Here is a 24,949-nt window from a genome sequence, read left to right on the forward strand (position 1 = left end):
TGCACAACTTTTACATTCGTACAATTTCTACTTTTTTTACTTTTTTGTGTTTTTATTTTTATTTTTATTATTTTATCTATTTCTCTCATACAAGTAAGTTCCTGGAAACAATGAATTCAAAAGTGTTGACGGTCGGGTGACTTTGAACATCAAACTAGAGATGATTGATTACGGTATATTTGTATTCTTGTGGTTGACCAAAAATAGTCACGGCTTCTGGAAATAGGGTATATTTTGTAACAAAAAGTGTACGATTAAATCAAACTAAAGATGTTTGTGAAGAACCACACAAGCTGCTGCATCGGTTCAAAGGAATACATGAATTGGTTCTTCCATGTTCAGTGTCTAACTCTCTAAAGCATTGCTTCAACATAATAGACAAAGGGCCACTTAATCTGATAATATCAATTCATAAAAGATAATGAACAAGACAGCTACTATATACATACAACACTGGGCACAATAGGCCTCTGAGAAAGTACACACTACCTTATCACCTCAACTTCTATTTCCGTTTTACAGCTGAAGCAAAAGCTCCACAAGAAAAAGCTCCCCATCAAACCCCAGCCCCGTTGATTCAGCTGGCTGAACTAAGCAATCTACCATTCCACCAAACACATACAAATAACGCCCAGAATCGTCTGTGCAGGCTCGATGAAATGACCGACACTTAGGCTTATGACCAATTGCCTTCAACCTTTTCCACATTTTTGCCAATAATCTCGCAGAGTTCAGTGTGGATGGCTGCACGGTAATGGAAGGGTTTGCGCTAATGTCTAACACCCAGAAATCATCTCTCTTGTGTCTTTGTGAATCTTCCCCTCCATATATCAGCACCCGGCCTCCCAAAATCACTGTAGCTGAGTGACCAACTCGTGGGAGGGAAACTCCCTCAGGTATATTTGGTAATTCGTATAGTATTTGTACCCAATTCAGATAACTCTCAGAAATATCCAAGACCCAAACATCATTCAGCACCTCATAACCCAATCCTCTTCCTCCAAATAAAACTATCTTGGTACCCTCAATGCAAGTCAATGAGTGTCCTGAACGAGCTGCAGGTGATGGACATGTCAAAATTTCACGCCATTCTCCGGAGCAAAAATTTTCTGTGAGTTCTAGAACCCATGTGTCACCCATTCTGAGGCCATTCAGGCCTATCCCTCCATGGACAAGCATCAACCTATTATCAATGGAACATGCAGCATGGGCCCCGCGGGCGGGTGGTGCAACGGATCCCACATCGAGCAGCCTCCATGATAATGAAATGCCCAAGGTCTCATGGCATGTCAGTTGTCCCACCCATGTATCATTTTGACGGCTCCCGTTGTCATTGATTCCTCCAAAGAGAACAAGGAAATCACAAATTACAACACACGTATGCCCAAATCTCCCACTTGGAATGCCTGAGTTAACCTTCTGCCAGTTGAGAATCTTCTGAAAGTCTTTACCAATATAAGCCACCCATGTGTCATCTAGATGTCGTCCTAAAAAGAAACATCAGTAAATAATCAGAAGAAAAATCACACATTCACTCTAAACAATCAAGAAGCTGTTTGGTTTAATCAGTTGTTGAAAAGTTCTACTATATAATGATTGGGTACATTAATTTTGCTCATATCTCCAGTTGCCAATAACTGCTGGCAGATTTGTGTGTTTCTTCCAGCAACAAATAAGGGATTTGGATTTATTCATCATTTCACAAAATTGATTGCAAAAATTCTACCCGCGGTTGGCAGAAGGTGGAATACTCCCTTTCAGTCCAAATGAGTTCTTGAAAGACACTTTTTCTTGAAAGCACTCTTAGTCAGTAAAATATGAAGAAATATATTAAATGGAACTAGAAAGTTCAGCGTAGAACAGTCCATGATTTATAAATCATGTAGACAAGCTTTTTTAAGACATCTCTATCAACCAAATACTTACGAGCAAGAACGAAGGTTGTCATTAAAGCTGAGTTTGTAAGGAAGACTAGGATTTCTAAGAAAATCCATAGACAAGCTTTTTTTAGACATATTTATCAACCAAATACTTACGAGCAAGAATGAAGGTTGTCATTAAAGCTGAGTGTGTAAGGAAGACTAGGATTTCTAAGAAAATCCTAGATACATCCCAGACACTAAGCAATTGATGCAAATAGGACATCCCTATCTTTTTTCCAGTTCCATCAACCTCACAACCTCCAACATGGGGAGAAGCCAAATGCCAAATTCTACAGAGGATTTAAGGTAAGATAATCTTGCATCTTGTTAGAATATTCTATAACCTATAGTTTATACAAAACAACCAGCTACCATGGTTGTGTAATACAATGTGTAAGAGTGGTTCTATAAGTTTCCTTATTTATGTTACCAGATTCTTATATATACCTCAAATTGTGTACTATAAAACTATAAAGGTCGATACAATCAAGATGCAGTCCTTTTGGGCTTTGTATATAATGGACGTAGAACTTTAAGAGTGAACCACTTAATTCTCTATGTTCTCTCTCTCACTCTATCTTTTCCCCAAAATATTCTTCTGCATATTTTCTCTATTTTATTTTACTCTTTTTACTTTATCTTGGCACTAGAGCCACTTTCTTGTGGCTTCTAACAATTTCTTTTGCCTCCGCTCCATGCAGCATAACCAATCTGTCATTCCCAGATCATTTTCTCCATAAACCATTGCCAAATTCAGACTCAAATGATGTTGATCTACCAAACCATGTAACATCTGCCTCCAATTATCCTGCATGCGTGATAGGTTTTGCTTTGTTTTACACATGTCAAAACACACATTTCATGTGTCACCATGCAAGCTTTTTCTCAATCGACCAACACCACATTTGGGATCAAAGATCACCAATCTACCAAATAAAGAAATTTGATGCTGCCATCCACTGTCATGCACTCTAAAGTGAGTCTCACGTGCTGCCTTCGATCTAAGCATTCACATGCTCTTACACTCGCTCTCATGCGCTTATTCAACATTGTCTTTACCCTGTACACATCATGTGCAGGACGCGCCCCAGTCAACACACACCAACTTGACCCATGTGCCCTCACGCGTCTTGACATGCCGTAGACAGTGTGAGCCTTCATGCTCTCTCCCACACACTTCTTCACCCAATATGTGCCATGTGCAGGCACATGCCCAAACTGACACAAGCCCATATCTCCCGCTTGGCCCACATACTTCATGTGCCTTTCGCACGATCCGGGATCAGTTTCGACTGACTCATTTTGTCCTGGCTCAGCCCATCTGTACAGATCTAGCTTGTACAGTCAAATCCAACCAATATGTCCTGTCTGTGATCCTGTTCCTTTATCGACCCAGTCCATCAATGCCTACCCGACTTGCACTACTCGTGCCTGCAACCTGAATCCGTGTGCAACCCATGACTCTAGCTCATAGTTCTAACACACAAACCTGAGCTTGCAGCCCTAAACCATGACCAACGACCTGTGACCCTGATCTAATTATCCGATTCGGTTTGTTCCGATTCGGTTAGAGCCGACCTAGTTTGAACTACTTAAAAAATAAAAGGATAAAACAACAACTCTTCTGGCACACCGTGCCACTAGCATAGGTCAGAATTGGCTCAATGATTATTTTGAATCGATCCTAATCCCATGCTCTAACCTAGAGGTTGTTCCAATTCTAGTTTGGCACATTTCAACTTGCCGACCTTTAAGGCTCGGCTCAACCAACGCAACCATGTAGCACTCCACGACTTGGAGTTTGACCACTTCAGTTTGGGACTTTGCTAATTGTCAGACCCTACCCAACCAATATGATCAAACGTGCACTCTGACCCGGAGGCTTGTTCGATCTGACTAATCCGACCTAGCCACTTTCTTCCCAAACTCAAGCTTCCACCTTGAGTTTGAGAAGCGGGCAATAGAATATTATGGGAATATTTTGTAGCTCATTGTTTACACAACAATAGCTACCGTGGTTTTGTGCAATACAGTGTGCAAATGTCTATTCTAATACCATGAAGAAAAAAAAAACACATTTTTGTAGCAATTCTCATGTTGAAGAAGTAAACTTGACATAGAGAAATACAAGTGAAGATGATTAATTTAACAGAAAAACAGGAGATGATAGGGGCAAGAATGAAGTTACTATGACTTTAAATTTCAATGTCTTTCATGTTTTTTGACAGTTTGGGATCCTCTCCATTTCGATAATTCTAGCCTTTCAATCATGACCGAAGGGTTTTAAATGGAACGTGAAAAGATGTGCCAAAAAACCGTGCAAAGACCACTCATCTTTTAATGTACTCACTAATGATTTTCTCTTGAAGTTAAAATAGACCTCTTCATTTGGCCTAAGAGAGCAAAGTTTTTAGGGATCTGGCTATTCAATTAACTGAACTACAAAACTTAAGAACCAAATGTTCCAGAATGAGATATCTCAACATGCATAGATTAAATTTTTCAGGACACAGGACACAGGTTAAGTGATGATTTCATAGACACCTTACACACTGAACCATGGTGAGAATTTTGATAATGCAAATACAAACTTATGAAGAAGTAATATCATTAGACAGTAATCATTGGGTTTGATTATCTTTGAGGGGATGGTGTAAGATGTGGAGGCATGGTAGCATGGTATGCTACCATGCACCCACGGGTAATAATCTGGTCTGGTGCAGGTACATGTACAGCCTCAGGTACTGATCTAGTGTGACGCGGTGCTGGTGCAGGTGCGGGCAGCAATCTGGTGTGACGCAGAGCAGCGTAGGGAACCTGTATGGCGCATGGAGGGCGGGACTGGAGCCTTTTCGTCGCTGAGTTGGGTAAGGTTCTTGCTTTTTTTGAAGATTCAGTAAGGCCAGGGTTTGTTTCTCCATCTTCGGCGTTAAAGGAGTCTAGAAAGCTGGTTGAGACAGGGCTGGTTCAGTGTTCTGCAATCACCGGACAGGCTGGGTCTTTTGGCAAAGTTGCTGCACCATCTTATGCAGTGGTCCTACATCCAGCAGCCAGAGTCTCAGAGGTGGAGAAGAAGACAACGCAGTTAGGGGAACCTCTAGGTAAGGACCGCTGTGCTACAGAGACTGTGATGGGTCTGTCTCCGTCTGACGCACATGGCTCAGCTGTTCGAGGCAAGCTTGCTTGCCATTTTGGTGATAATCTCGGGGGAGAGAGTAAGCTGACAGGAAATAGGGTGTCTCATACTCTTCTTTGCGAGTGGAAGTGCCAGTTCGCCAAATTAAAGGCTGAAGCGGACCGAGCTCTGATTAGAGTCTCTGAAGGGCTTGAAATGTGTGGGCCTGGCTTTAAGCCCAAAGTTGCTGGGCGCAAGAAGAGGAGGAAGCACTAGGCTCAGAAGTTTTTTTCTAAGCCCAACTTACACATCCTGAAATCTGGAGATTCTGCATTGCTGGTTATACTTCAGGTGAAATGTTTGGCTCCGGCGATGGGGTCGGTGTTGGGATTGTTGGGTCGTCTCCGGCAGAGCTAGAGGACGTCGGTGGTTCGGTTCCGCCTCCTTCCCCTGCTGTTCCTATTTCAGTAAACTCTTCTCCTCTTCCGGAGTTGTTTTCAGGGTCAGTTCCTTCCGGTGTTGGGACTGTTGGGTCACCTCCGGCCGAGACAGAGGACGCCAGTGGTGCAGTTCCGCCTTCTTCCTCTCTTGTCCGTTTTCCGGTGAGTTCTTATCCTCAGCCAAAGACGGATTCTGGGTTAGTTCCTGGCGCCTTGGGCCCAGTAGCGTCTTTGGTTTCTGCCGATAAAGCGTCGGCGGTTTATGGTGAAGCTGTGACTGTTTGGGCTGGGTTGAACTCTCTGGGTGCCTTTCCCAATGGTGTTGTGCCGAGTGTCGTGCTACCTGTACCCATTTTCAGTCCTCAGAGCCCTCCGGAGGACTCTTTGGTGGCTGTCTCATTTACTCACACCTCCCTCGAATTTTTTGAGTTGGGGCAAAGGAGTCGTTGGGAATTGGATTGTTTCCAGACGAGGAACCTACTCCTTTGTCTTGCTGTCCAGCAGACAAGTTTGGGGGGAAGTCTGGGAAGCGGTCTTCAGATTGGGTTTTGCATTTGGTTCAGGAGTTCAGTCATTTGGTGGGGCTTTCGTGCGAGGGTTTCGAAGGACGGCTTTGGGCCTTGTTTGAGGATATTGTAGCTAGAAATGATGAGAAGGTAGAGAGTCCTAGCATGAAATTGGGCAATAAAGGTACGAGGGAAGTAAATAGGTTAGCTTGTTCTATTAATTATGACGCAAATTGTGGCAGCGCTTCTCGTGGCAAGAGCAAGGGGAGGGTGTATAGAGGCTTGTTATGAAGCCTAAAATTCTTTCTTGGAATGTTAGAGGGTTGAATGAGGGTGGTAAGCGTTTGAGAGTTAGAAACCTCATTAGGCAATGGAAGGCAGATATTATTTGCTTACAAAAAACTAAATTGGAGATTATTTCTAACAACATTGTTAGAAGTTTGTGGCGTTGTCAATTTGTTGATTGGTGTTATTTAGCCTCTTGTGAGGCTTCTGGTGGCATTCTGCTTATGTGGGACAGGAAGCTCGTAGAAAAGATTGAAGAGTACGTGGGAGAGTCTGTTCTTCCCTGCTCTTTTAGAAGCGTAGTTGATGACTTTTCTTGGGCCTTCGTGGGGGTCTACGGTCCTTGTAATGACACTACCAGAAGGTCTCTCTAGGTTGAGTTGGCTGGCCTTACTTCTTGGTGGGAGCTACCTTGGTGCATTGGGGGCAATTTCAACGTCACTCGTTTTCCTGTTGAAAGATCGAGAGATGTTAGCCTAAGTGCCGCTATGTTGGAATTTTCTGATTTTAAATTTGAACAGGGTCTTATGGATCTTCCCTTAGCAAGAGGGTCGTTTACGTGGTCTAGATTACCACATTTCCTAACGATTGAGGAGCTCAGAACGTTCTTTTTCTTTTCTTTGATCTCTTGGACTGCTGCGTTCCTAACTCCCTTAGTGATTAGCTTTCATGATTTTCTTGTTCTTTTTTCTTCTCCGCCTTAGTCGCTTTTCTTGTATACTCCCTGTGTACTTGTCTGCGCTTTGCGTTTTTTAATTATATTTCTCTTACTAATAAAAAAAAAATTATGAGAAAATAAGAGCAACTTAGCATTAAAATGAAGGGTGTAAAATGACTTACGACTCTCAAGAAGTGCAAGTCATTTTATGCCCTAGGTGTCTCATTTTCCATTAACTTCGAAAAATCATTTCCATTGACTATTTTTTGTCTACACCAAATACTAGAAAATATGGAAAACACTTTCAGAAAAAGTTTTTACGTCGAAACAAACGAAACCTTAGCTCAAGAAGTAGAAACTAGGCCATCAACAACTAAAACTTACAAGATTGTAAGATATTAGTATAGGACAGATTTCTTTCAAATTGGGTTGAAGAAAGTTCTTCTAACCCGGTCTATAAAAATGCCATGTGTCGGTTAGCATTTGAAAAGCCCATGCTTTTTAAATAGCATGTGAAAATCACATGCTTTTTAAATAAAATTTCTTCCAACTTCAATCATGCTATTAAAAAAGCATGTACTTTTCACATGCTCAAGAGACAACATTTTTATTGACCGGGTTGGAGGAAGGAACACTTTGTCCATTAGTATATAAGATAGTCACTAACTTCAATTGAGATGCTAATGTAGCTTCAAAATAACTTGCATGGAATCCAATGAAGAAAAGAAAGAAAGAATTTTTCTTAAATGGCAATATAGGGGTGTTCTCTCCAGATTCCAGTGGCAAAATAGCAATTAAAAGTGTTGAGTTGGTCAAGATTAATCTCGGTTTACCAGATTAATTTAATCAAATCATGAAAACCACAAATGAAGGAACTCCAGGATTAGGACCAGTAGATCTCATAATCAATCAAAATAAAATGGATTTAATTTAAATACATTCTTACAATGGAAGACACTTAATGAACTCATCCTCAGAACTGGACACCACTCTAAAGCCTAACTATTCTTATAACCCACCCTATACATAATTACAGAAACCAAACATACTTGAGATAGTTACATGTCCTTATCTAGATTTCTCTTTATTGTCTCAACACATTGATTCATGAATCGCCTACAGTTTTGTTTCCTCAGCAGAACTTACTTATATTTACCATATGTTTTTTTTTATATATATATAAATAATATTAACCATATGTTTAATAACAATAATAGTATAATTAAGGAAAAGGGAAAATAAAAAATAAGTCCCCAGATTTGGTCGTTTGAATATTAGTTCCTAGTTTTTTTTAAAATAAAATAATAATAAATAAAATCACTCCATGCACTTTCATCACTTAAAAACCCAATGCCTCCATTAGGTTTTCCATCCAAATTGTTGATGGAGTTTTTCCCATGTCAACCAATTGCCACGTAATCACTCTATATGTAATTATAATTATATCTCACAAATAATAATTTTTTTTTTTTTTTTTTAAAAAAAAAAATGTGGTGGGGATGGAGGCTGCCTTGACCCCCCAGCACTCAGGAGGTTTTTCTAATTTTTTTTATAATTTCATTATTTTAGGACACAATTGTAATTTCACAGGAAGTGATTACCTGGCAACTAATTGATGTGGTAGAAACTCCATCAATAACTTGGACAAAGAAGTTGACAAAGGGACTAATTTTCAAAGTGATGAAAACCCAGGGAGTGATTCTTCTTATTTTGGAAACATGAGGACTAATTTTTGAATGTGTCAAAACTCAAAGACTATTTTTTTCCTTTCCATAAGGAAAATATGAAATTAAATGAAGACATGGTATTAAATGAAAAGGTGTAATTACCTTTTCCCCCATGAACTACCACCTTCTGTCAACATGCCTCCATGAATTGACAATTCGACCAAAATAGAGCATTCAACTACCATGTTTACAGGTTTTCCCCCCCTTCCGTCAATCAGATTCGTTATTTTGGACGGTCAACGCGTCATGTGCACCTCACAAGCCATTTTACAAGTTTTTTTTTTCCTCTTTTACCCTCAGCCTCATTTGTTAACGGATTCTGAAAAAAAAAAAAAAAAAAAAAAAAGGAAACAAAGATGATAAGTACACGTTTACTCCCTATATGGAACAACTTCCGACCATGACCCTCCTTGTGCTTTGACAACCCCTGCTTCAATTTCGACAATAACAGCCACCGTCTATTCACCACCGAGCCCGCATTGCTCACGCTAAGCGCATCATCCACGGAAAACGCAAACCTATCCAACCTAGAAAGATCCAATCTGTCTTTGGAGTTTCAAAAGTTGTTGAAGAACGATTGACACAAACAAACAGCCATGGGCTATTGCATCAACTGCGAAACTCTCTTCCAAATCCCTTCTCTCACAATCGTCTTCCATTTTCTCCCCCTCCAAATTCTGCTCCTCCAAACCAGGCGTGTCTTGCGTAATTGTCCACATCATTTTCTAACCTAGGATATAGAGGCGTCGTTTCAGCATTTTGTTGGGTTGTAAGAGTCAAAAGGTCGTGCAAGTGGCCGGAGATGCCTACAAAACAAATGAGAAGGCAAATGTTTACCCACCCATGTATCGCAGGTCAGATTCCTTCATTTCTGTGACAAGGTTTCAAGCTGAGACCATGTCCACAGGCTTCAGTTCCAGGCAAGGGTAACGGGACCTTGCCATACACCTGCCCCACCGGTCACAGTCAGTGACATGGTTAAGTGCAACTAACCACATCATTTTCTAACCTATAATAAAGGAACCAGTGTTGGCTATCTGTAGACCACCGCCATTGCCTACTGTCACCTTGTCATTGCCTTGGTAAGGTTGCTGAAGACTGAGTTTCTCAAGATCAAATGTGACATGGTGGTTTGCACCACTGTCCAGATACCATGGTTGCTCATCCTCGGCAGTGTCAAGGGAGTAGGCAGCCATGGCTGCCAGCTGAGCAGGTGGGTGATGTCCTTGGAATGCAAAATCCATTGTGATAACAATCCAGTGCTTGGTGGCTTATCTTTCCACATATTTGACAAGGAGGCTTAGTGCTGGAGGAGAAACGGGTAGAGGTATGTGGAGTTTTGTCAGAGGAGGATGTGGTGGGGAACTTTGGCTCCTAAGGCACATATTGCTGTGGGGATGAGTACTGAGAAGGTGGAGGCCTTCTCGGAGATTGCCTGCCATATTGAGGGGCTCGGTACTTCTTTGGAAAATTGTTGGACTTTTGTTTATTGAGGTGAAAAGCAAACTGACCTCCATCAGTGTGCTGAGGTTTCTGGTGTGCCTCAAAGAGTTGCTCATAGTTTAGCAATTCTGTTTGGAAATCCTCAAATGGGATTGTTGTATCTCGATTTCCATAACTGAAAGTGGTAACAAATGTATGATAGGAAGGGTTGAGTCCTATTACATATGAGATAAGGTCTTCATCATCCACACCTTTGCCAATTGCTGCAAGTTGATCGGCAAGGCTCTTAGCTGTAAGGAAATTTTGTTTTGATAAATAAATAGATTTATTGAAAGCGTAAGGCGCCCCTTAGTACACTGGAAGTATACAAAAGGAAACACCTAACTAGAAAAAGAAAAACGAACAAGAAAGTCAGAAAAGCTAATCGACATAGGTGACAAAAAGGCCACCGTCCACAGATACAACGTATGAAAAAACGAAGCTAACATATCCTCCATTGAATTCTCCTGATCTTCGAAACACCTAAGATTTCTTTCTTTCTAAACACACTAGAAAATGTAGATAGGCACCATCTTCCAAACCGCAGCACTTCTTGGTCTTCCAGACTTCCACCAACAAGCAAATAAATCGATAACTCTTTTAGGCATAACCCAAGACATACCGAACCGAGTAAAAACGTGAGTCCACAGAGTGGAAGCCACATCACAGTGAAGAAGAAGGTGATCCACAGTTTCCCCATCTCTCTTACACAAGCAGCACCTATCCACAATGATGATACTCCTCTTCCTGAGATTATCCACCGTAAGTATCTTGCCAAGGGCTGCCGACCACGAAAAGAAAGCCGCCCTCGAGGGAGCCTGAGTCCGCCACACACTCTTCCAAGGAAAGCAACTACCTTCAGAGCCATTCAGGGAGTTGAAGTAGGTCTTGACCATGAACAAACCTTTATTGGAAGGAACCCACCAAAGCCTATCTGCACTATCTCTATTCACTGTGGCTGAATGAAGCACCTGGAAAAAGGAGGCAAAGACACCCACTTCCCAATCATGCGCCTCTCTAATAAAGCTCACGGTCCACTGAATAGAACCGCCCAAAATCTCCATATTATCCGCTACGGAGGCATCCTGCACCCGAGCAATACCAAAAAGAACAGGAAAAGCTTCCTTTAAAATCATATCCCCGCACCACAGATCAAGCCAAAATTTTGTTCTACCCTCATCCCCCACCTCAAATCTAATAAAACTAGAGAAAGTCTCCCACCCTTTCCTAATATTCTTCTACAAACCCACCCCAAAGGCACCAACAGGCTCACGTGAGCACCACCCACCCCACAAACTGCCATACTTGGAATCCACCGCAACTCTCCACCAAGCATCTCTCTCTATACCAAACAGCCACAACCATTTGCCTAACAAAGCGCGGTTGAACTTCAACAGATTCCGAAATCCCAGCCCCCCTTCTGAAATTGGGGTACAAACCTTAGACCATCTCACCAGGTGATATTTAAACTCTTCACCCATCCCATCCCATAGAAAATCTCGTTTCAACTTCTCAATGCGAGAAGCAACACTCCTTGGGATAGGAAACAGAGACAAAAAATAAGTAGGCACATTGGCAAGAGTACTCTTAATAAGAGTGACCCTACCACCCTTGGAAAGGTATAACATTTTCCAACTAGCCAGTTGATGCTCAATCTTCTCGATAACCCCATTCCAAATAAGAGTGGACTTATAGGAAGCCCCCAAAGGAAGGCCAAGATACTTCGCCGGCAAAGATGCAATCCGACACCCTAGAATGTCGGCTAACCTTGACACTTGATCAACATTCCCCATTGGAATTAAGTTTGACTTAGCCAAATTAACCTTCAAACCTGAAGCAGCTTCAAATAGAAGGAAGAGCCCCCGCAAATGACGCAACTAAGAAGAATGAGCACTACAAAAAATCAGAGTATCATTGGCAAAAAGAAGATGCGAAAAAGCGGTATTACCAACTTTGAAATCTTCCAACAAGCCCCCATTAACTGCAGCAGAAATCATACGGCTTAAAGCCTCCATCACAAAAACAAATAAAAGGGGTGATAGAGGATCCCCTTGTCTCAAACCTCGGGAGCTACTGAAGAACCCATGAGGAGAGCCGTTAACTAACACTGAAAACCGCCCAGAAGTAATACAATGAGCAATCTAGGAACACCATTTCTCCCCAAAACCACACCGTCTCAGCATATACAATAGAAAATCCCAATTTACATGATAATATGCTTTCTCCAAATCCATTTTACACATAACACCTGGCTCTCCTGATCTTAATCTACTATCTAGACATTCATTAGCAATAAGGATCAGATCAAGGATCTGCCTCCCTTTGATGAAGGCACTCTGAGATTTGGAAATGACCTTCTCCAACACCGACTTTAATCTGTTAGCTGGAACTTTAGCAATAATCTTGTAAATGCTACCCACAAGACTAATAGGCCGAAAATCTTTTAGGGAAATAGCACCAGGAGCCTTAGGAATAAGCGAAATGAACGAAGCATTCAGGCTCTTCTCAAACCAACCTCTGGCATGAAAGTCATGAAAAACCTTCATAATGTCACAGCTCAATACATTCCAACAAGTTTGGAAAAACGCCATAGAGAAACCATCAGGACCTGGTGCCTTGTCACCATTCATAGCTAACACTACCTTCCTCACCTCTTCCTCTTTGAAAACTCTCTCCAACCATCTGGCTTCAGAATCCAGAATAGAATCAAAGGATAACCCATCCACCTTAGGCCTCCACTGAATCGGCTCAGAGAATAGTTTTTTATAGAACTCGACCACATGCTCACCTATATCAGACTGATTGGAAGAAAGAGTATCTCCAATCAATAAAGAATCTATAGAGTTGTACCTTCTATTAGAGTTGGCTATGGAGTGGAAAAATTTGGAACATTTATCCCCTTCCTTAAGCCACATCACCCTCGATTTCTGCCTCCAACTCACCTCCTCTAAAAGAGAACACTTCTCGATTTCACTGGCAATCTCTGTCTTCTTTAGTATCTCCTCCTCAACTAGAGCCCTGCTACTTTCAATAGCTTCAAGCGCCTGAAGTTCGTCAAACAGCTTCCTCTTTTTTCCCTCTACATTACCAAACACCTCTTCATTCCATTTCTTCAAATCCTGTTTCAAGGCCTTGAGTTTACAAGCTAAGACATAACTAGAAGAACCTTGAAACGAATAAGAATCCCACCAAAGCTTCACCAACCCTCTCCACAAAACCCTCCGCTTTAAGCCACATGTTCTCAAATTTGAAAGGCCTTTTCCCCCTAGAAAAGTCGCCACAATCGAGAAGAATCGGGAAATGGTCTGAATAAAGGCGGGGAAGTCTCTTCTGAGAAACCATAGGGAATCGAGCTTCCCAATCTGGGGAGACTAGAAAATGATCAATCCTAGACCAAACGGAAGGATCAAGCCTGCGCAACCAAGTATAATAGCCTCCAGTGAGAGGAAGATCCATGAGACCCTGATCAAAGACAAAATCAGAGAAATCTCTCATAGCAGACATACTACCCTCTCCCGATCTTTCACTAGGGAACCGAGTTACATTAAAATCACCCGCTATACACCACGGCATGCTCCACCAACTGAACACTCCCCGCCAGCTCATCCCAAAGTATTCTCCTATCTACATCAGAATTCGGACCATAAACACCTGCAAAGGCCCAGACAAATCGATCCACTACATTTCTGAAGGAAACTGCGAGAGTGTACTCCCCCAAACAAACATCAACCTTCTCCACAACCCTTTTATCCCACATGATCAAGATACCCCCTGAGGCCCCACATGAATCTAAACAACACCAGTCCACATGATTGCAACTCCATAAGCTTCTCACAATACTTCTCGACATACCATGAACCTTAGTTTCTTGGAGGCAAATAATATCCACCTTCCAATCCCTAAGCAAGTTACTGATCCTTAAGCGTTTTATCCGCTTGTTCAGCCCCCTCACATTCCAGGAAAGAATCCTAGGCTTCATGACATAACTGGATGACCCCTCGCCCTACTTCTCCCGCGTCTAGAGCAAGAGCCTCTAATATCATAGTTAATAGTACACTCCAAATTTTTAACCTCCCTTTTGCCTTTCGATCCTCCGCTTGACAGGGCTCCCAACGCTTCACTACGACATTCCTCTTCAAGATGCGTCAAAAAAGCCAGCAAAAGAAGCTTCTGATCCTCATGCGAAATCCCTACGATGGGATAAATCTGATTGGCACACTGAATGACCCAGTCAGAGTATCCTGAAAAATCCCCCGAATTTAGGGAATAGGTGTCGAGAGGAGACACCCTATCTATACCTGCTTCTTCTTCCATTTCAGCTGAATTATCCAAACCTTCTTCTCCAGCCATTGCAGCCGACTCACAAACAACCTGTAAGGAAATAATCGGTGCAACTCTTGGATCCTTGACTGATGGTTTGCAGCTGCCTTCTGAGATTAGAGATCTTGGTGCGAGAGGTTGGAGTGAACCTTTTTGCTAGATGCGCCCACACCTAATGGGTTGTGGTGAGTCCATAGACCATGGACAACACTTTTTCAGAAAGGGTGGCATTGAGCCAAGCCAGCACAAACTGGTCCTTCTTCTGCCATACCAAAAAAATCTGGATTAATGGTGGAGGTTGATTGGCCCCCTCTGCATCAACAGTAAATTTTGAGGGACAAATGTCTGAGCCGTCAACAATGCCTAATAGGTCATGTGTGCTCAGAGCTGGTGCAAACTGAGTGGTCCAACTCATGTAGTTTGGACCCTCTAGTTTAGTTGTCACCAAAGAGGTGATGTTGGGGACAACAAAGGTGGGTGCAGAAACTGTTGAGGAACTTGCGGAAGCCATTGAAACAATGGAAAGGAAGGTTTTGGATCGAAGGGATGGTGTTAGCCGAATTGGCTTTGATACCAAGTTTGAATATTGATGCTGTAATATTATTTCAAAAGCTTGAGTATTACAATGTGTACTGTCGCCTATATATATACATGCTTGCTAGAGATACAAAAGGAAATAGTTTAACAATTACAAGATACAAAAGGAAATGATTGATTGAGTGTCTATGATGGGCAATATCTTCATTAGTGTGATGGAAGGTTGCCTTGTGTGGAAAGCTGCATAGGCTGCACTTTCCTTAGAGTGTCGAGTGCATTGTCAGCACTTTCCTTCTAGGACTTAGAGGATTACACAAGCTGTACATTAGGGAGCTGTACTTTCCTTAGAAGCTTCATATGCTGTCATCTTCTCCTTTTCATGATCTGCTGCAGTATGATGTGCTGCATGATCCTCATCATTGGCAGCATGATTTACTGCTTGAAGCTCTCGACTAATTGACTTGATTGATGGAGTGGAGATCATATCAGCATCCTTAACAAAAACAAGGGCAAACAGAGTAATAGAAAACTAGAGATATACCGTGGCGCCCCACTTGTCCGTTTTCTCATCATCAATGCAAGGCGTTTTGAGATAGAAAACCAGATCCTCCAAGCAAAAGACACCCACAGTTGCAGAACCGCCTCACCCTCGTCGTCAAGTGCAAGTCGAAACGACACTTCGGAGACAGATACATCAGCGAAGTCCACGGGTCGTTGAAGAGAAACCCGGCTACTAGCCGTTGAAGAGAAACCCGAAACTACCAAGCAACGGCTACTAGCCATTGAAGAATATTAATGGAAAATGGCATATTTGTAGTTTGGGCAAAAAAGGGGTGTGACATTTTAGCTTACGTGACAGAAATTTTCAATCCCTATGGAAATGTATGCCCAGACAGACTTTACTCAGAAATCTATAGCAGAAAATGACACTACACTGCAAGCTTTACCAGTCCATCACTCAAAACCCTAATCTTTTTCTTTCATTACTCTTTTTAAATAAATCTTTTTCTTTGAATCACAGGGTGGCATCGGTCTCTGCCCTAGCCGAAGCTCTAGGTGAAAATGAGAGTTGATGACCGTTTGGGCGTCCAAGGCATGCACGTCAGCCGGAAAAGTGACAGAGATGACAAAGACGATTGCCAAGGCAATATGCATTGTTGCTGTACCGAGAGGTGGAGCCGATGGGCAAGAAAGAGGTTGACAGAGGGGAAGAAACTATTAAAGAACCTGAATGACCAAGCGAGAAAGAGAGAGAGTGAGAGGAGTGAGGGCAAAAGAGGAAGAAAAAAAAACTTGTAAAATGGCACGTGAGGCGCACATGACGCATTGACCGTCCAAAATAACGTCTCTGACCAACGGAAGGGGGGAAAACCTGTAAACATGGTAATTGAATGCTCTATTTTGGTCGAGTTGTCAGTTCATAGGGGCATGTTGACAGAGAGTGGTAGTTCATGGAGGGAAAAGGTAATTACCCCAAATGAAAATCAAGAGAGATTGTCATTTGAAAGGAATCTTCACCAAAAAGAAAAAATAAAGAGAAGGTGAATATATCGTTGCCTTTGAGAAAGAAGGTTAAAGGAAACTTGATTACTTAATTTAACTTAAGATATCATTTTCAAAAGGTCCACTTCTAACTCATAGAGACAGGATTTTTATCTCTGACATTCTACTTTATCTATAACTATATTTCTTTTCTAATTATTTTTCCATTTCTTTCATAATTTTCACTCTCCTATTCTATCAATATTTGTCATGAGCTTATTTTCGTAAGTTGGAACAAGTGAATAGGATCCCCTATTTTTGCCTCCATGTCGCCACACGGGGAGGACATGGGGATGTAAAAAAGGAAAGAGAGGGATGGGATTTCTCTTGCTTTTGGCTTGTAAATAAAAAATGTTAATAAACATAAAAGTATCACTGAAAAAAAAAAAAAAAAAAAAAGACTTCTGAATTAGAAAATTGAAATCAAGGAGAAAACGAAGTATTGCGTAAGGAGGCTTTGGTGGTGGATCATATGCAGTTTTCTAATGTCAATCTTCAATGAAATATTTCTTTTACCATATCAGTGCATGCTTGGGAGGTGGACTTGGTCACTTTGTTCTTTGATGGGAGGTGGACTTGGTCTCTCAGGTTGACACAAGGTGGCAGTGATAAAATCTATTGGATCCCTTTTAAAAAGCAGACATTTGAGGTCAAATCCTTTTATCATGCACTTTGCACTCCCGTTGGATCCCCATTTTCTTGGAAGAGGATTTGGATAATAAGGCTCCTTCAAGAGTGGCGTTCTTTGTGTGGACGACAACACTGAAAATATTTTAACTTTGGATAACCTAAGGAAGATGCACGTCATAGTGGTGGGTTTGTGCTACATGTGCAAGAGGAGTGGGGAAACGATCAACTTCTCCACTCTGAAGTGGCTATAGAATAGTGGGATTCGATCTTCCGTCTTTTCGGTATAAAGTGGGTCATACGTAGAAGGGTGGTGGAGTTGTTGGCTAGATGGAAAGGTCATTTAGGAAGCCATTGCATTTTAGAAGTTTGGAGTATGGTTTCTCTGTGCATAATGTGGTGCATTTAGAGAGCGCAAATGCGATGAGCTTTGAAGATTGTGAGAGACCAGTGTTAGAGTTAAAAGTTGATATGTTCAAATCTCTTTATACTTGGATGAAGACATACAATAGTCCCCGGTTTTCTAGTTTTACTAAATTTTTGGACGTCTAATCTTCTTTTTCTCCCTAATTGGGGGTCTCTTTTGTATACATATATACACACCCATATATATATAAGATAAAGGGTGAATGACCCATTCCACTTGCCTGTGACAGTAATACAGCACAACAATACTAGTACAAGGTGAATTTAATGATTTCCATCATCAGTAATTTTTCATGGTGTTAGAAGAGTTATTAGGGTTTAGGAGTATTTTGGTCATTGTGTGGTAGGCTACTAAACAGAACAATAGCCTCCGCCTTTTCTGTCTAAACCGTTCATACAAACTACAACACATAGTAAGATTAATATCCTTCAGGAGGTCAAAGCTAAGGTGGTGATTTGGACTTATGAACTGGGAGCAAACTACGAAAGGCATGAGAATCCTGAGAATGGAGCAAGCCACTGAGAAGCAAGACCATCAGGATGATTTTATACTGTGAATGCAAATATCCTGATTTCATAACAAGTAAAATGATCAGTAGCAACCTCACAATTTAATGCAGAAGTCTAACATGCTACATTTACAGGAGAAGACAGGTGGGCCTAATAATCAATTTTATGCTAAGGGTGCATTTCTACTGGTAGGTATCCCTCTCTATCTAAGGAAGATGACGACAACCACTTTGAAGAAGCCCAGCAAAGATGAAGAAATAAAAAATTTAAATTAAAAGATAGAATCAGAATCAGCGGTCCAAAGATTGGGCTCAAATTATGTTCTTCCTCCTTTAAGCAGTAACCCTATTTCACCTTTAATTAATGCAAGCTTCAAATCCAAAGTCATGAACAAGGCCAAAACAAGGGCTGGTTGGATCAACTTTACCATTAAGAAGGGATGAAGAGGACGACAACCACTTTGAGAAAGCCCACCAAAGATGAAGAAATAAAAAATTAAAATTAAAAGATAGGATCAAAATCAGTGGCCCAAAGCAATGGCTCACATTATTTTCTTTGTCCTTTTCTATCAGTAACCATATTTAATGTTTAACTAATGCAAGCTTCAAATCCAATGTCATGAACAAGGCCAAGACAAGGGCTGGTTGGATCAACTTTACCATGAAGAAGGAATGGTAAATAATAAATAAACAATTAAATGTACAACAGATTTCAATGCTTGTCACACTTAGGCAAAACACCAATGCCAATAAGAACAGAGACTAAATTCGATCATTGATGAAATGTCAATGTGCAAACAGGAATCAACATATCGTTAATTATTCTCTTTTCTTTTACTTTCCTATTCCTTTCATTTGTTTTTGAGATTTAGATTTTCTGAATTTGTTTTCAATAAATGAAATGAAATGTGAAACTCTTAGTACGCTAGATCTACATTTGTACAGTACTAACACTACAATAACAATAGTATATAGCATGGGGGAACGATTCATAGCTTGGCAAGGAAATATCAAGGCATGGATACTGAACCTTTCACATTAAATCTTGATCATGCAATCTGCAAACCTATCATAAAATACCCATAGAGGGGATGGGGCTAAGTGAAGTAAAAGCAGTTTTCCATGACACGGGAAATGAAAATCAATAGCCCAATACAGGATTTGAGAATAAGCGGTTGTCTGTAATAAGCATGTGATGATATCTTTGACAAATTTCTGAAATAAAGCTCTTTACATTCTTCCAATCTGCAAAAATGTTTTGGCCTTAATGCAACAATCATTCAATACAAAGATCTCACTAGGAGTTATTTCCATCATGTTCAACATTATATTAAAAGATTTATAACCCTCTCCAGCAAGAATAATCAAGCCATTTCTTTCTATATTTGGTTTTAATCCCTTACTTAGTGGGCTTTGCTGGACGATCTATTGCCAATCTGATAATTTACACAAGTAACAATCAATAATAGGGTGGTCTAATTTGGAATATTAAAGAGGCTACCCTGTCCACCAAAGAGGACCTATGCATTTAAAGTGTAAAATAATACTGCATGATGGTCTTGCTACTTGCTAGCTTGCTCAAACTTCAGACCGTCTAACTCCCCAGTGCCCCATTTGTGCTGCCTCAGTTTTCCAGGCTCCGATTATCAAATTAACCTGGCTTGTATATGGCATTATCAAGAAAGAGAACTAGCTTATCCCCATCATGGGATTACAGAGTTTCTATTGAGCATGCAGAGATTCTGGTCAATTATGTTTTCAAAACCTTCTCCCCCAAGTCTCCTTCTTTGCACTTTTTTTTTTTTTTTTTCAAACCAAAGAATGGAATTACAGGTCACCCCACAAATCCCACACTCACGATGGGTTGAACATCACATCTTTTAATCTTTACCTTTTTAAAGGAGGACAATTACCATTAGGCTACAAGGCAATTAACTTCGAGGTTTTCAAAAGCTTTTTTATTGAGAGAAAATTTTGTGGTCATTCTTGATATTGTGATACTCAAATAATGATTTTTAGGCTTTAGTAGATTTGAAGATTTAGTGCTGATTTCAATGATTATGCAATGCTTTCTTGATATTTGTAACTCATTAAGCATCAATAGCCTAAGAATAACATATGATTTCAGATTAAAGAAGTTCAAATCTCAAAATGAAAGATATAAAATAGTACTAGTCAACAACAAGATACAATAGCAAAATGCTTTAATATACGCGAAAAACAGCAGTCATCCAGTGAGTCAAAGATTCAGATCGACTGGAATATAACAAAGGAAAGCCCCAGTTATCAATGTTGTCATGTTAAAGAAAAATCACTTCAACCAGAAAATATGAACACATGAAACATGTAAATTGATCAACGAAAACTTGTTAAAGATAATTAGAAGCATGCATCAAAGAATCATAAGCATAAATGCTATAAAGACCAGACTGACCTCCTTCACAGCCACCACCAAACAAGACGAGATAGTCAGACACAAAGTTGAGAGAGTGAGAAGCTCTGGGGCGTGGGAGCGCCAAGTGAGTATCGGGGTAAGTAAGCTTATGGAGAGAAACAGAATCAAGCTGAGAGACATGCTTGTAGAGCCTCATCCATGGAAGCTGCTGCTGTTGGTGCTGAAAAAGAAGATTGGAAGACTTTTTGAGAGCATCAACGGAGTTGGGACCCCAGTCCCTCCTGGATATGGATTCCCAAAGAGCGTCAGAGGACGCGAGAGCCCTGAATCTCTTGCATGTCATGGCAAAGGAAAGAATTGAATCTATGGGGAGGAGCAGGAGGATTGCGAAGAGGTGGTCCTGGGTTATGTTGGTCATTGGTGATCCATTGCTGCTGCTCCTGCTACTGCTACTGGTTTCTGCCATGGAAGAATGACCTGTCCGAGTTCAATCTTCACTGGTTGGGATATATATCATATATGATATATGGGTCTGGTAGTTAATTGGTTAAAAGAATTTGTATTGGGTAGAGACTGGAGAGTTATAAAATGGGTTCGTTTTGTTTCATATCAATTATCAAAGACGAGTAAATGGGTTTTGTTTTTGGTTGGTAAATTCTCCTTATGGAAAGGGATAGGCAGGGTGCCCATTTGTTTTGTCTTTATCAGTTTCTTGTCTCTCCTTCTGCAATATGTACAGTTGCTTGCCACGTCATCACAAAAACAATTTTTTTTTTTTTTTTTTTGATATTTAACCTTACTTTTTTACTTTTTCTTTATAGTAACACGAAAATTACATTGATATCTAAAGTTTAGCAACACAAGAAGAGAAGGAATATTCATTTGATACCTTTCCTCTTTTTACTATATTATGTGTTCTAAATTTTTTAATGGTTCACATTTAATTTTAGTAAATTGTTGAGAAAATTATAACATATATACTATAGTTTTTGCACAACACTTGAGTCAAATCCAAATTATAAAATCCTCAATATGAGAAATGAAGTTAAAAGGCCAAGTTTAGACTCAAAATCAATGAAATTGAGGTATATACTAGATCGGTTGATGTCTAATATGTTGCTTGATTCAGACTTTTGTATCTAAAATTTGTCACCCTAAAGTCATTGAAAAGACAATCATGAAGGTCCAATCTTGTTACCTAGGACATAGTATAATCTTGAGAATAACTTTTATACGGTTATAGCATAAACGAAGCATTTTATTGTAAGAATTTAATGTCCCACATGAAATGGTACATAAGACAATTTATTAGACTCTTAATGTTGGTTAATTAATCATCCTTAATTAATTGTTGTTTAATGGTTAATTAATACACCTTAATAAAGTGTTGGTTAATTAACTACAAGAAGTTAATGTTTCTTATTAATTAATTCCAACTTTGATAGGAAGTAGAATTAATGGTGATAAAAAAAAAAAAAAAAAAAAAAGGAAACCAGTCCTCTCTCTACCCTATAAATATGTACAATATCCATCAGCTTTGTATATCTGAAGAGGGCCAAGTGAGAAAACTATTTCCTAGTGTTTGAGCTTTGAAGAATACTTTTATTGCTATGGATTCTGGTATGTTTCTTTTATTCTATTTATTGTGAAAATCATGATAATTAAGATCTTGGAAGTTATAAATATTATGTACATTACATTTAACATGTGGTATCAGAGCATGAGTTGTAACTTTCATGATTTTCCATACAATGTTATGTGTATTTAATTTATGACAAGATTTTGTTTTTTGACGACAATTCTTACATACATTTAAGTTTTGCATATGACAAATTCTTGTGTATTAATATGCATAGTTTATGAAGATCTTTTATAGTAAGTAACGAACAATTACATATGATAAAACTTTTACATAAACATACTTGTTATTTGCAAAATTTAATGCTACTTTAAATGATCAAGATAATGTTTTGGCAATAAATATTGTCTTTAAAACATTGATTGTTTCATTTTATTTTAAATGTTATTTTCTTATTGATTAGATACATTAATATTTCTATAATCAATGTTAAAGGCATATTATGACCATTTGCTTTGCGGTATCATTATTTAGAATTGAGATCTATATTATGAAATAGTTTGCTAGTCACCAAAGTGACCCAACTAGAAGGATTCATAAATTTCAAGTTGTCTGTTTGAAACTTAATACCCAAATCCCAGGTATTAAGATAATGACATTGTAAATTTTTTACAGTTTTTTCAAATCACAAGAATATTTTGGATTGACCCAAAGGTGCACCACTTTTTAAGTGATTGATAAACTGAGATAGGATAATTAATGTGTATCCTTAATTGAGAGTTTGAACAAAGGTAACGGACCTATCGAATTATGGATGCATTATTAATTATTCCTAATAGGTGAATGAGAATCACCATAATGATTATATTTTTAGTATATTGTAATTTCCACCCAAAGGTGAATTGCAATTAGGGGTGTAAACGAGCTGAGCTACTCGTGAGCTTACTCGAGATCGGCTCGAATAAACTCGACTCGTGCTCGAATCGATTATTAAATGAGCTACTCGTGAACACGAAAATCAAACTCGATTATTAAACGATGCAAACTCGTATAAACTCGACTCGACTCGACTAAAGCTCGTGAACCCGCTCGTATAAAGCTCGACTCGTTTATTAAGGCTCGACTCGTGTAAATATATATATATATATATATATATATATATATATATATATATATAAAACTTATTTTTATAATATAGCATATTAATAAACAATATACTCTATGTAAGCATAAATTAAGTAACAAATAAAAATGGTCAGCAAATAGTAATTGGTTATAATTGTCTGGTCATATCAATATGAATATAAAATAGTAAAATTGAATAATATTAATACTTAATTGTTAATTACTTAATCATATGATATAATGACAATTTAGATACTTCATCATATGATTTATATTATATTATTCATGTAATATAATAGGACTATATAATCCTATAATAATATAACATTCTGACATATAACATGTAATCAATGTTTCACTATATCCAATGTTATAACTTATAAGTATTATTATTAGATACTTATGAATCATTACATTACCATTATCACGTGATCCAAGATCTAAAATTATAAGAATTGTTAGATAATTTAGATCGTATGAGTCATATGATCATACGATAATACTTAGATCATTTGATCATATGATTCATGTGATATTAGTATTATTAGAAGATAGTTAGGAATTATAATAATTATGACTTATAATGGTTATACTTATCATTATTATCAAATATAAATTATAATTCCATAAGTCAAGTGATATGATATGATTCATAATTCACAATTATAAATTATAAAAATATGGTACAAGCTATAAGTTTGAATTATAGCACATAATGTCATATAAGTACACAAATACAATGATCAAGTATTTAGATACTTAGATACTTAGATATACTGATTAAGTATGATGTAAGATTTTAAATATCTAGTAATTATTATTAATACTTAGAGTCTTAGATACAACGATTAGATATATAAATAATTACATACATAAGTATGAATTCACATTAATCATATGATATAATGACACTTTTGAAACTTAATCATATTATTCATATATAATGGCAATATAATTATTATAATTTCAAATTAAGTTATTAGGATTGGTCGGTTGGTCTGATTGGAATTACCAAGGTGTTCATTATAATCACAATTTAGGTGTTATCATCAAAATTTAGATCATATGATATAACGTTATGCATTTATGCTAAATAATCATTAGATATGAATCATATGATTTAATATTTATCATTAGACTTAAAAAAAAAAAAAAAAAAAAAAAAGAAAAAAAAAAAGAAGAAAAAAAGATTGTATTATTATCATTAGATATATAGGACCATATGAAAGTATAATAATTACCATTATTAATATTTTTATTAACTATTGTTACATTTTTTTTAATAATTAAATACTTATAAATTGACAGAATCGTTATATATAATATACTTATAAGTTATATCACATATTTAATTAATTAAGATCAAATGATAATACTTATTTGTTTGAAATCATATGACAGATTATATGATATTATCATTATATTTATATCTATATTAACTTATTAAGTATGTAATTATTAAGATTATGAATTGTACGTTGTATCATAATTTATGAAGACTTATATAATTAACATACCATATATACAATTAGACATATATATTATTTGTTTTATATATATACCGATATTTATATATGCTACTCATTATACTTATAAATATAATAAGTACATATAATGATACATATTAAAATGTAATATTTAGTATATTTACAATTGTTATACTTAATTTCAAAAGATAATGTGTGAAAATGTAATTTTGATTATTTATAATACTAAATTATATCATTAATGCATTATAGGTTAATTTTTTTTTT

At 38.4% G+C, this 24,949-nt stretch overlaps 1 protein-coding gene across 1 annotated transcript; it reads right to left on the minus strand.

The window, feature by feature from the left end:
• Positions 1–214: 214 nt before the first annotated feature.
• LOC133863088 (F-box/kelch-repeat protein At1g51550) lies at positions 215–21,135 on the minus strand. The gene is made up of 2 exons (XM_062299079.1): positions 20,531–21,135; positions 215–1,487 (listed from the first exon to the last, which is right to left on the minus strand). The coding sequence occupies exons 1-2, from the start codon at positions 20,955–20,957 to the stop codon at positions 517–519; spliced, it is 1,398 nt and encodes a 465-aa protein (XP_062155063.1). The 5' UTR covers positions 20,958–21,135; the 3' UTR covers positions 215–516.
• Between the last annotated feature and the right edge of the window lie 3,814 nt (positions 21,136–24,949).

The sequence above is a fragment of the Alnus glutinosa genome, chromosome 3 (assembly GCF_958979055.1).
Source record: "Alnus glutinosa chromosome 3, dhAlnGlut1.1, whole genome shotgun sequence".
Lineage (NCBI taxonomy): Eukaryota > Viridiplantae > Streptophyta > Magnoliopsida > Fagales > Betulaceae > Alnus > Alnus glutinosa.

Coding starts and splice junctions, on each gene's coding strand:
- LOC133863088 (XM_062299079.1), bottom strand. CDS start 20,957: ATGGCAGAAACCAGTAGCAGTAGCAGGAGCAGCAGCAATGGATCACCA. Junction 1,488..20,530: donor TGGTGGTGGCTGTGAAGGAG/GTCAGTCTGGTC, acceptor GTTTCTTTTTAG/GACGACATCTAGATGACACA.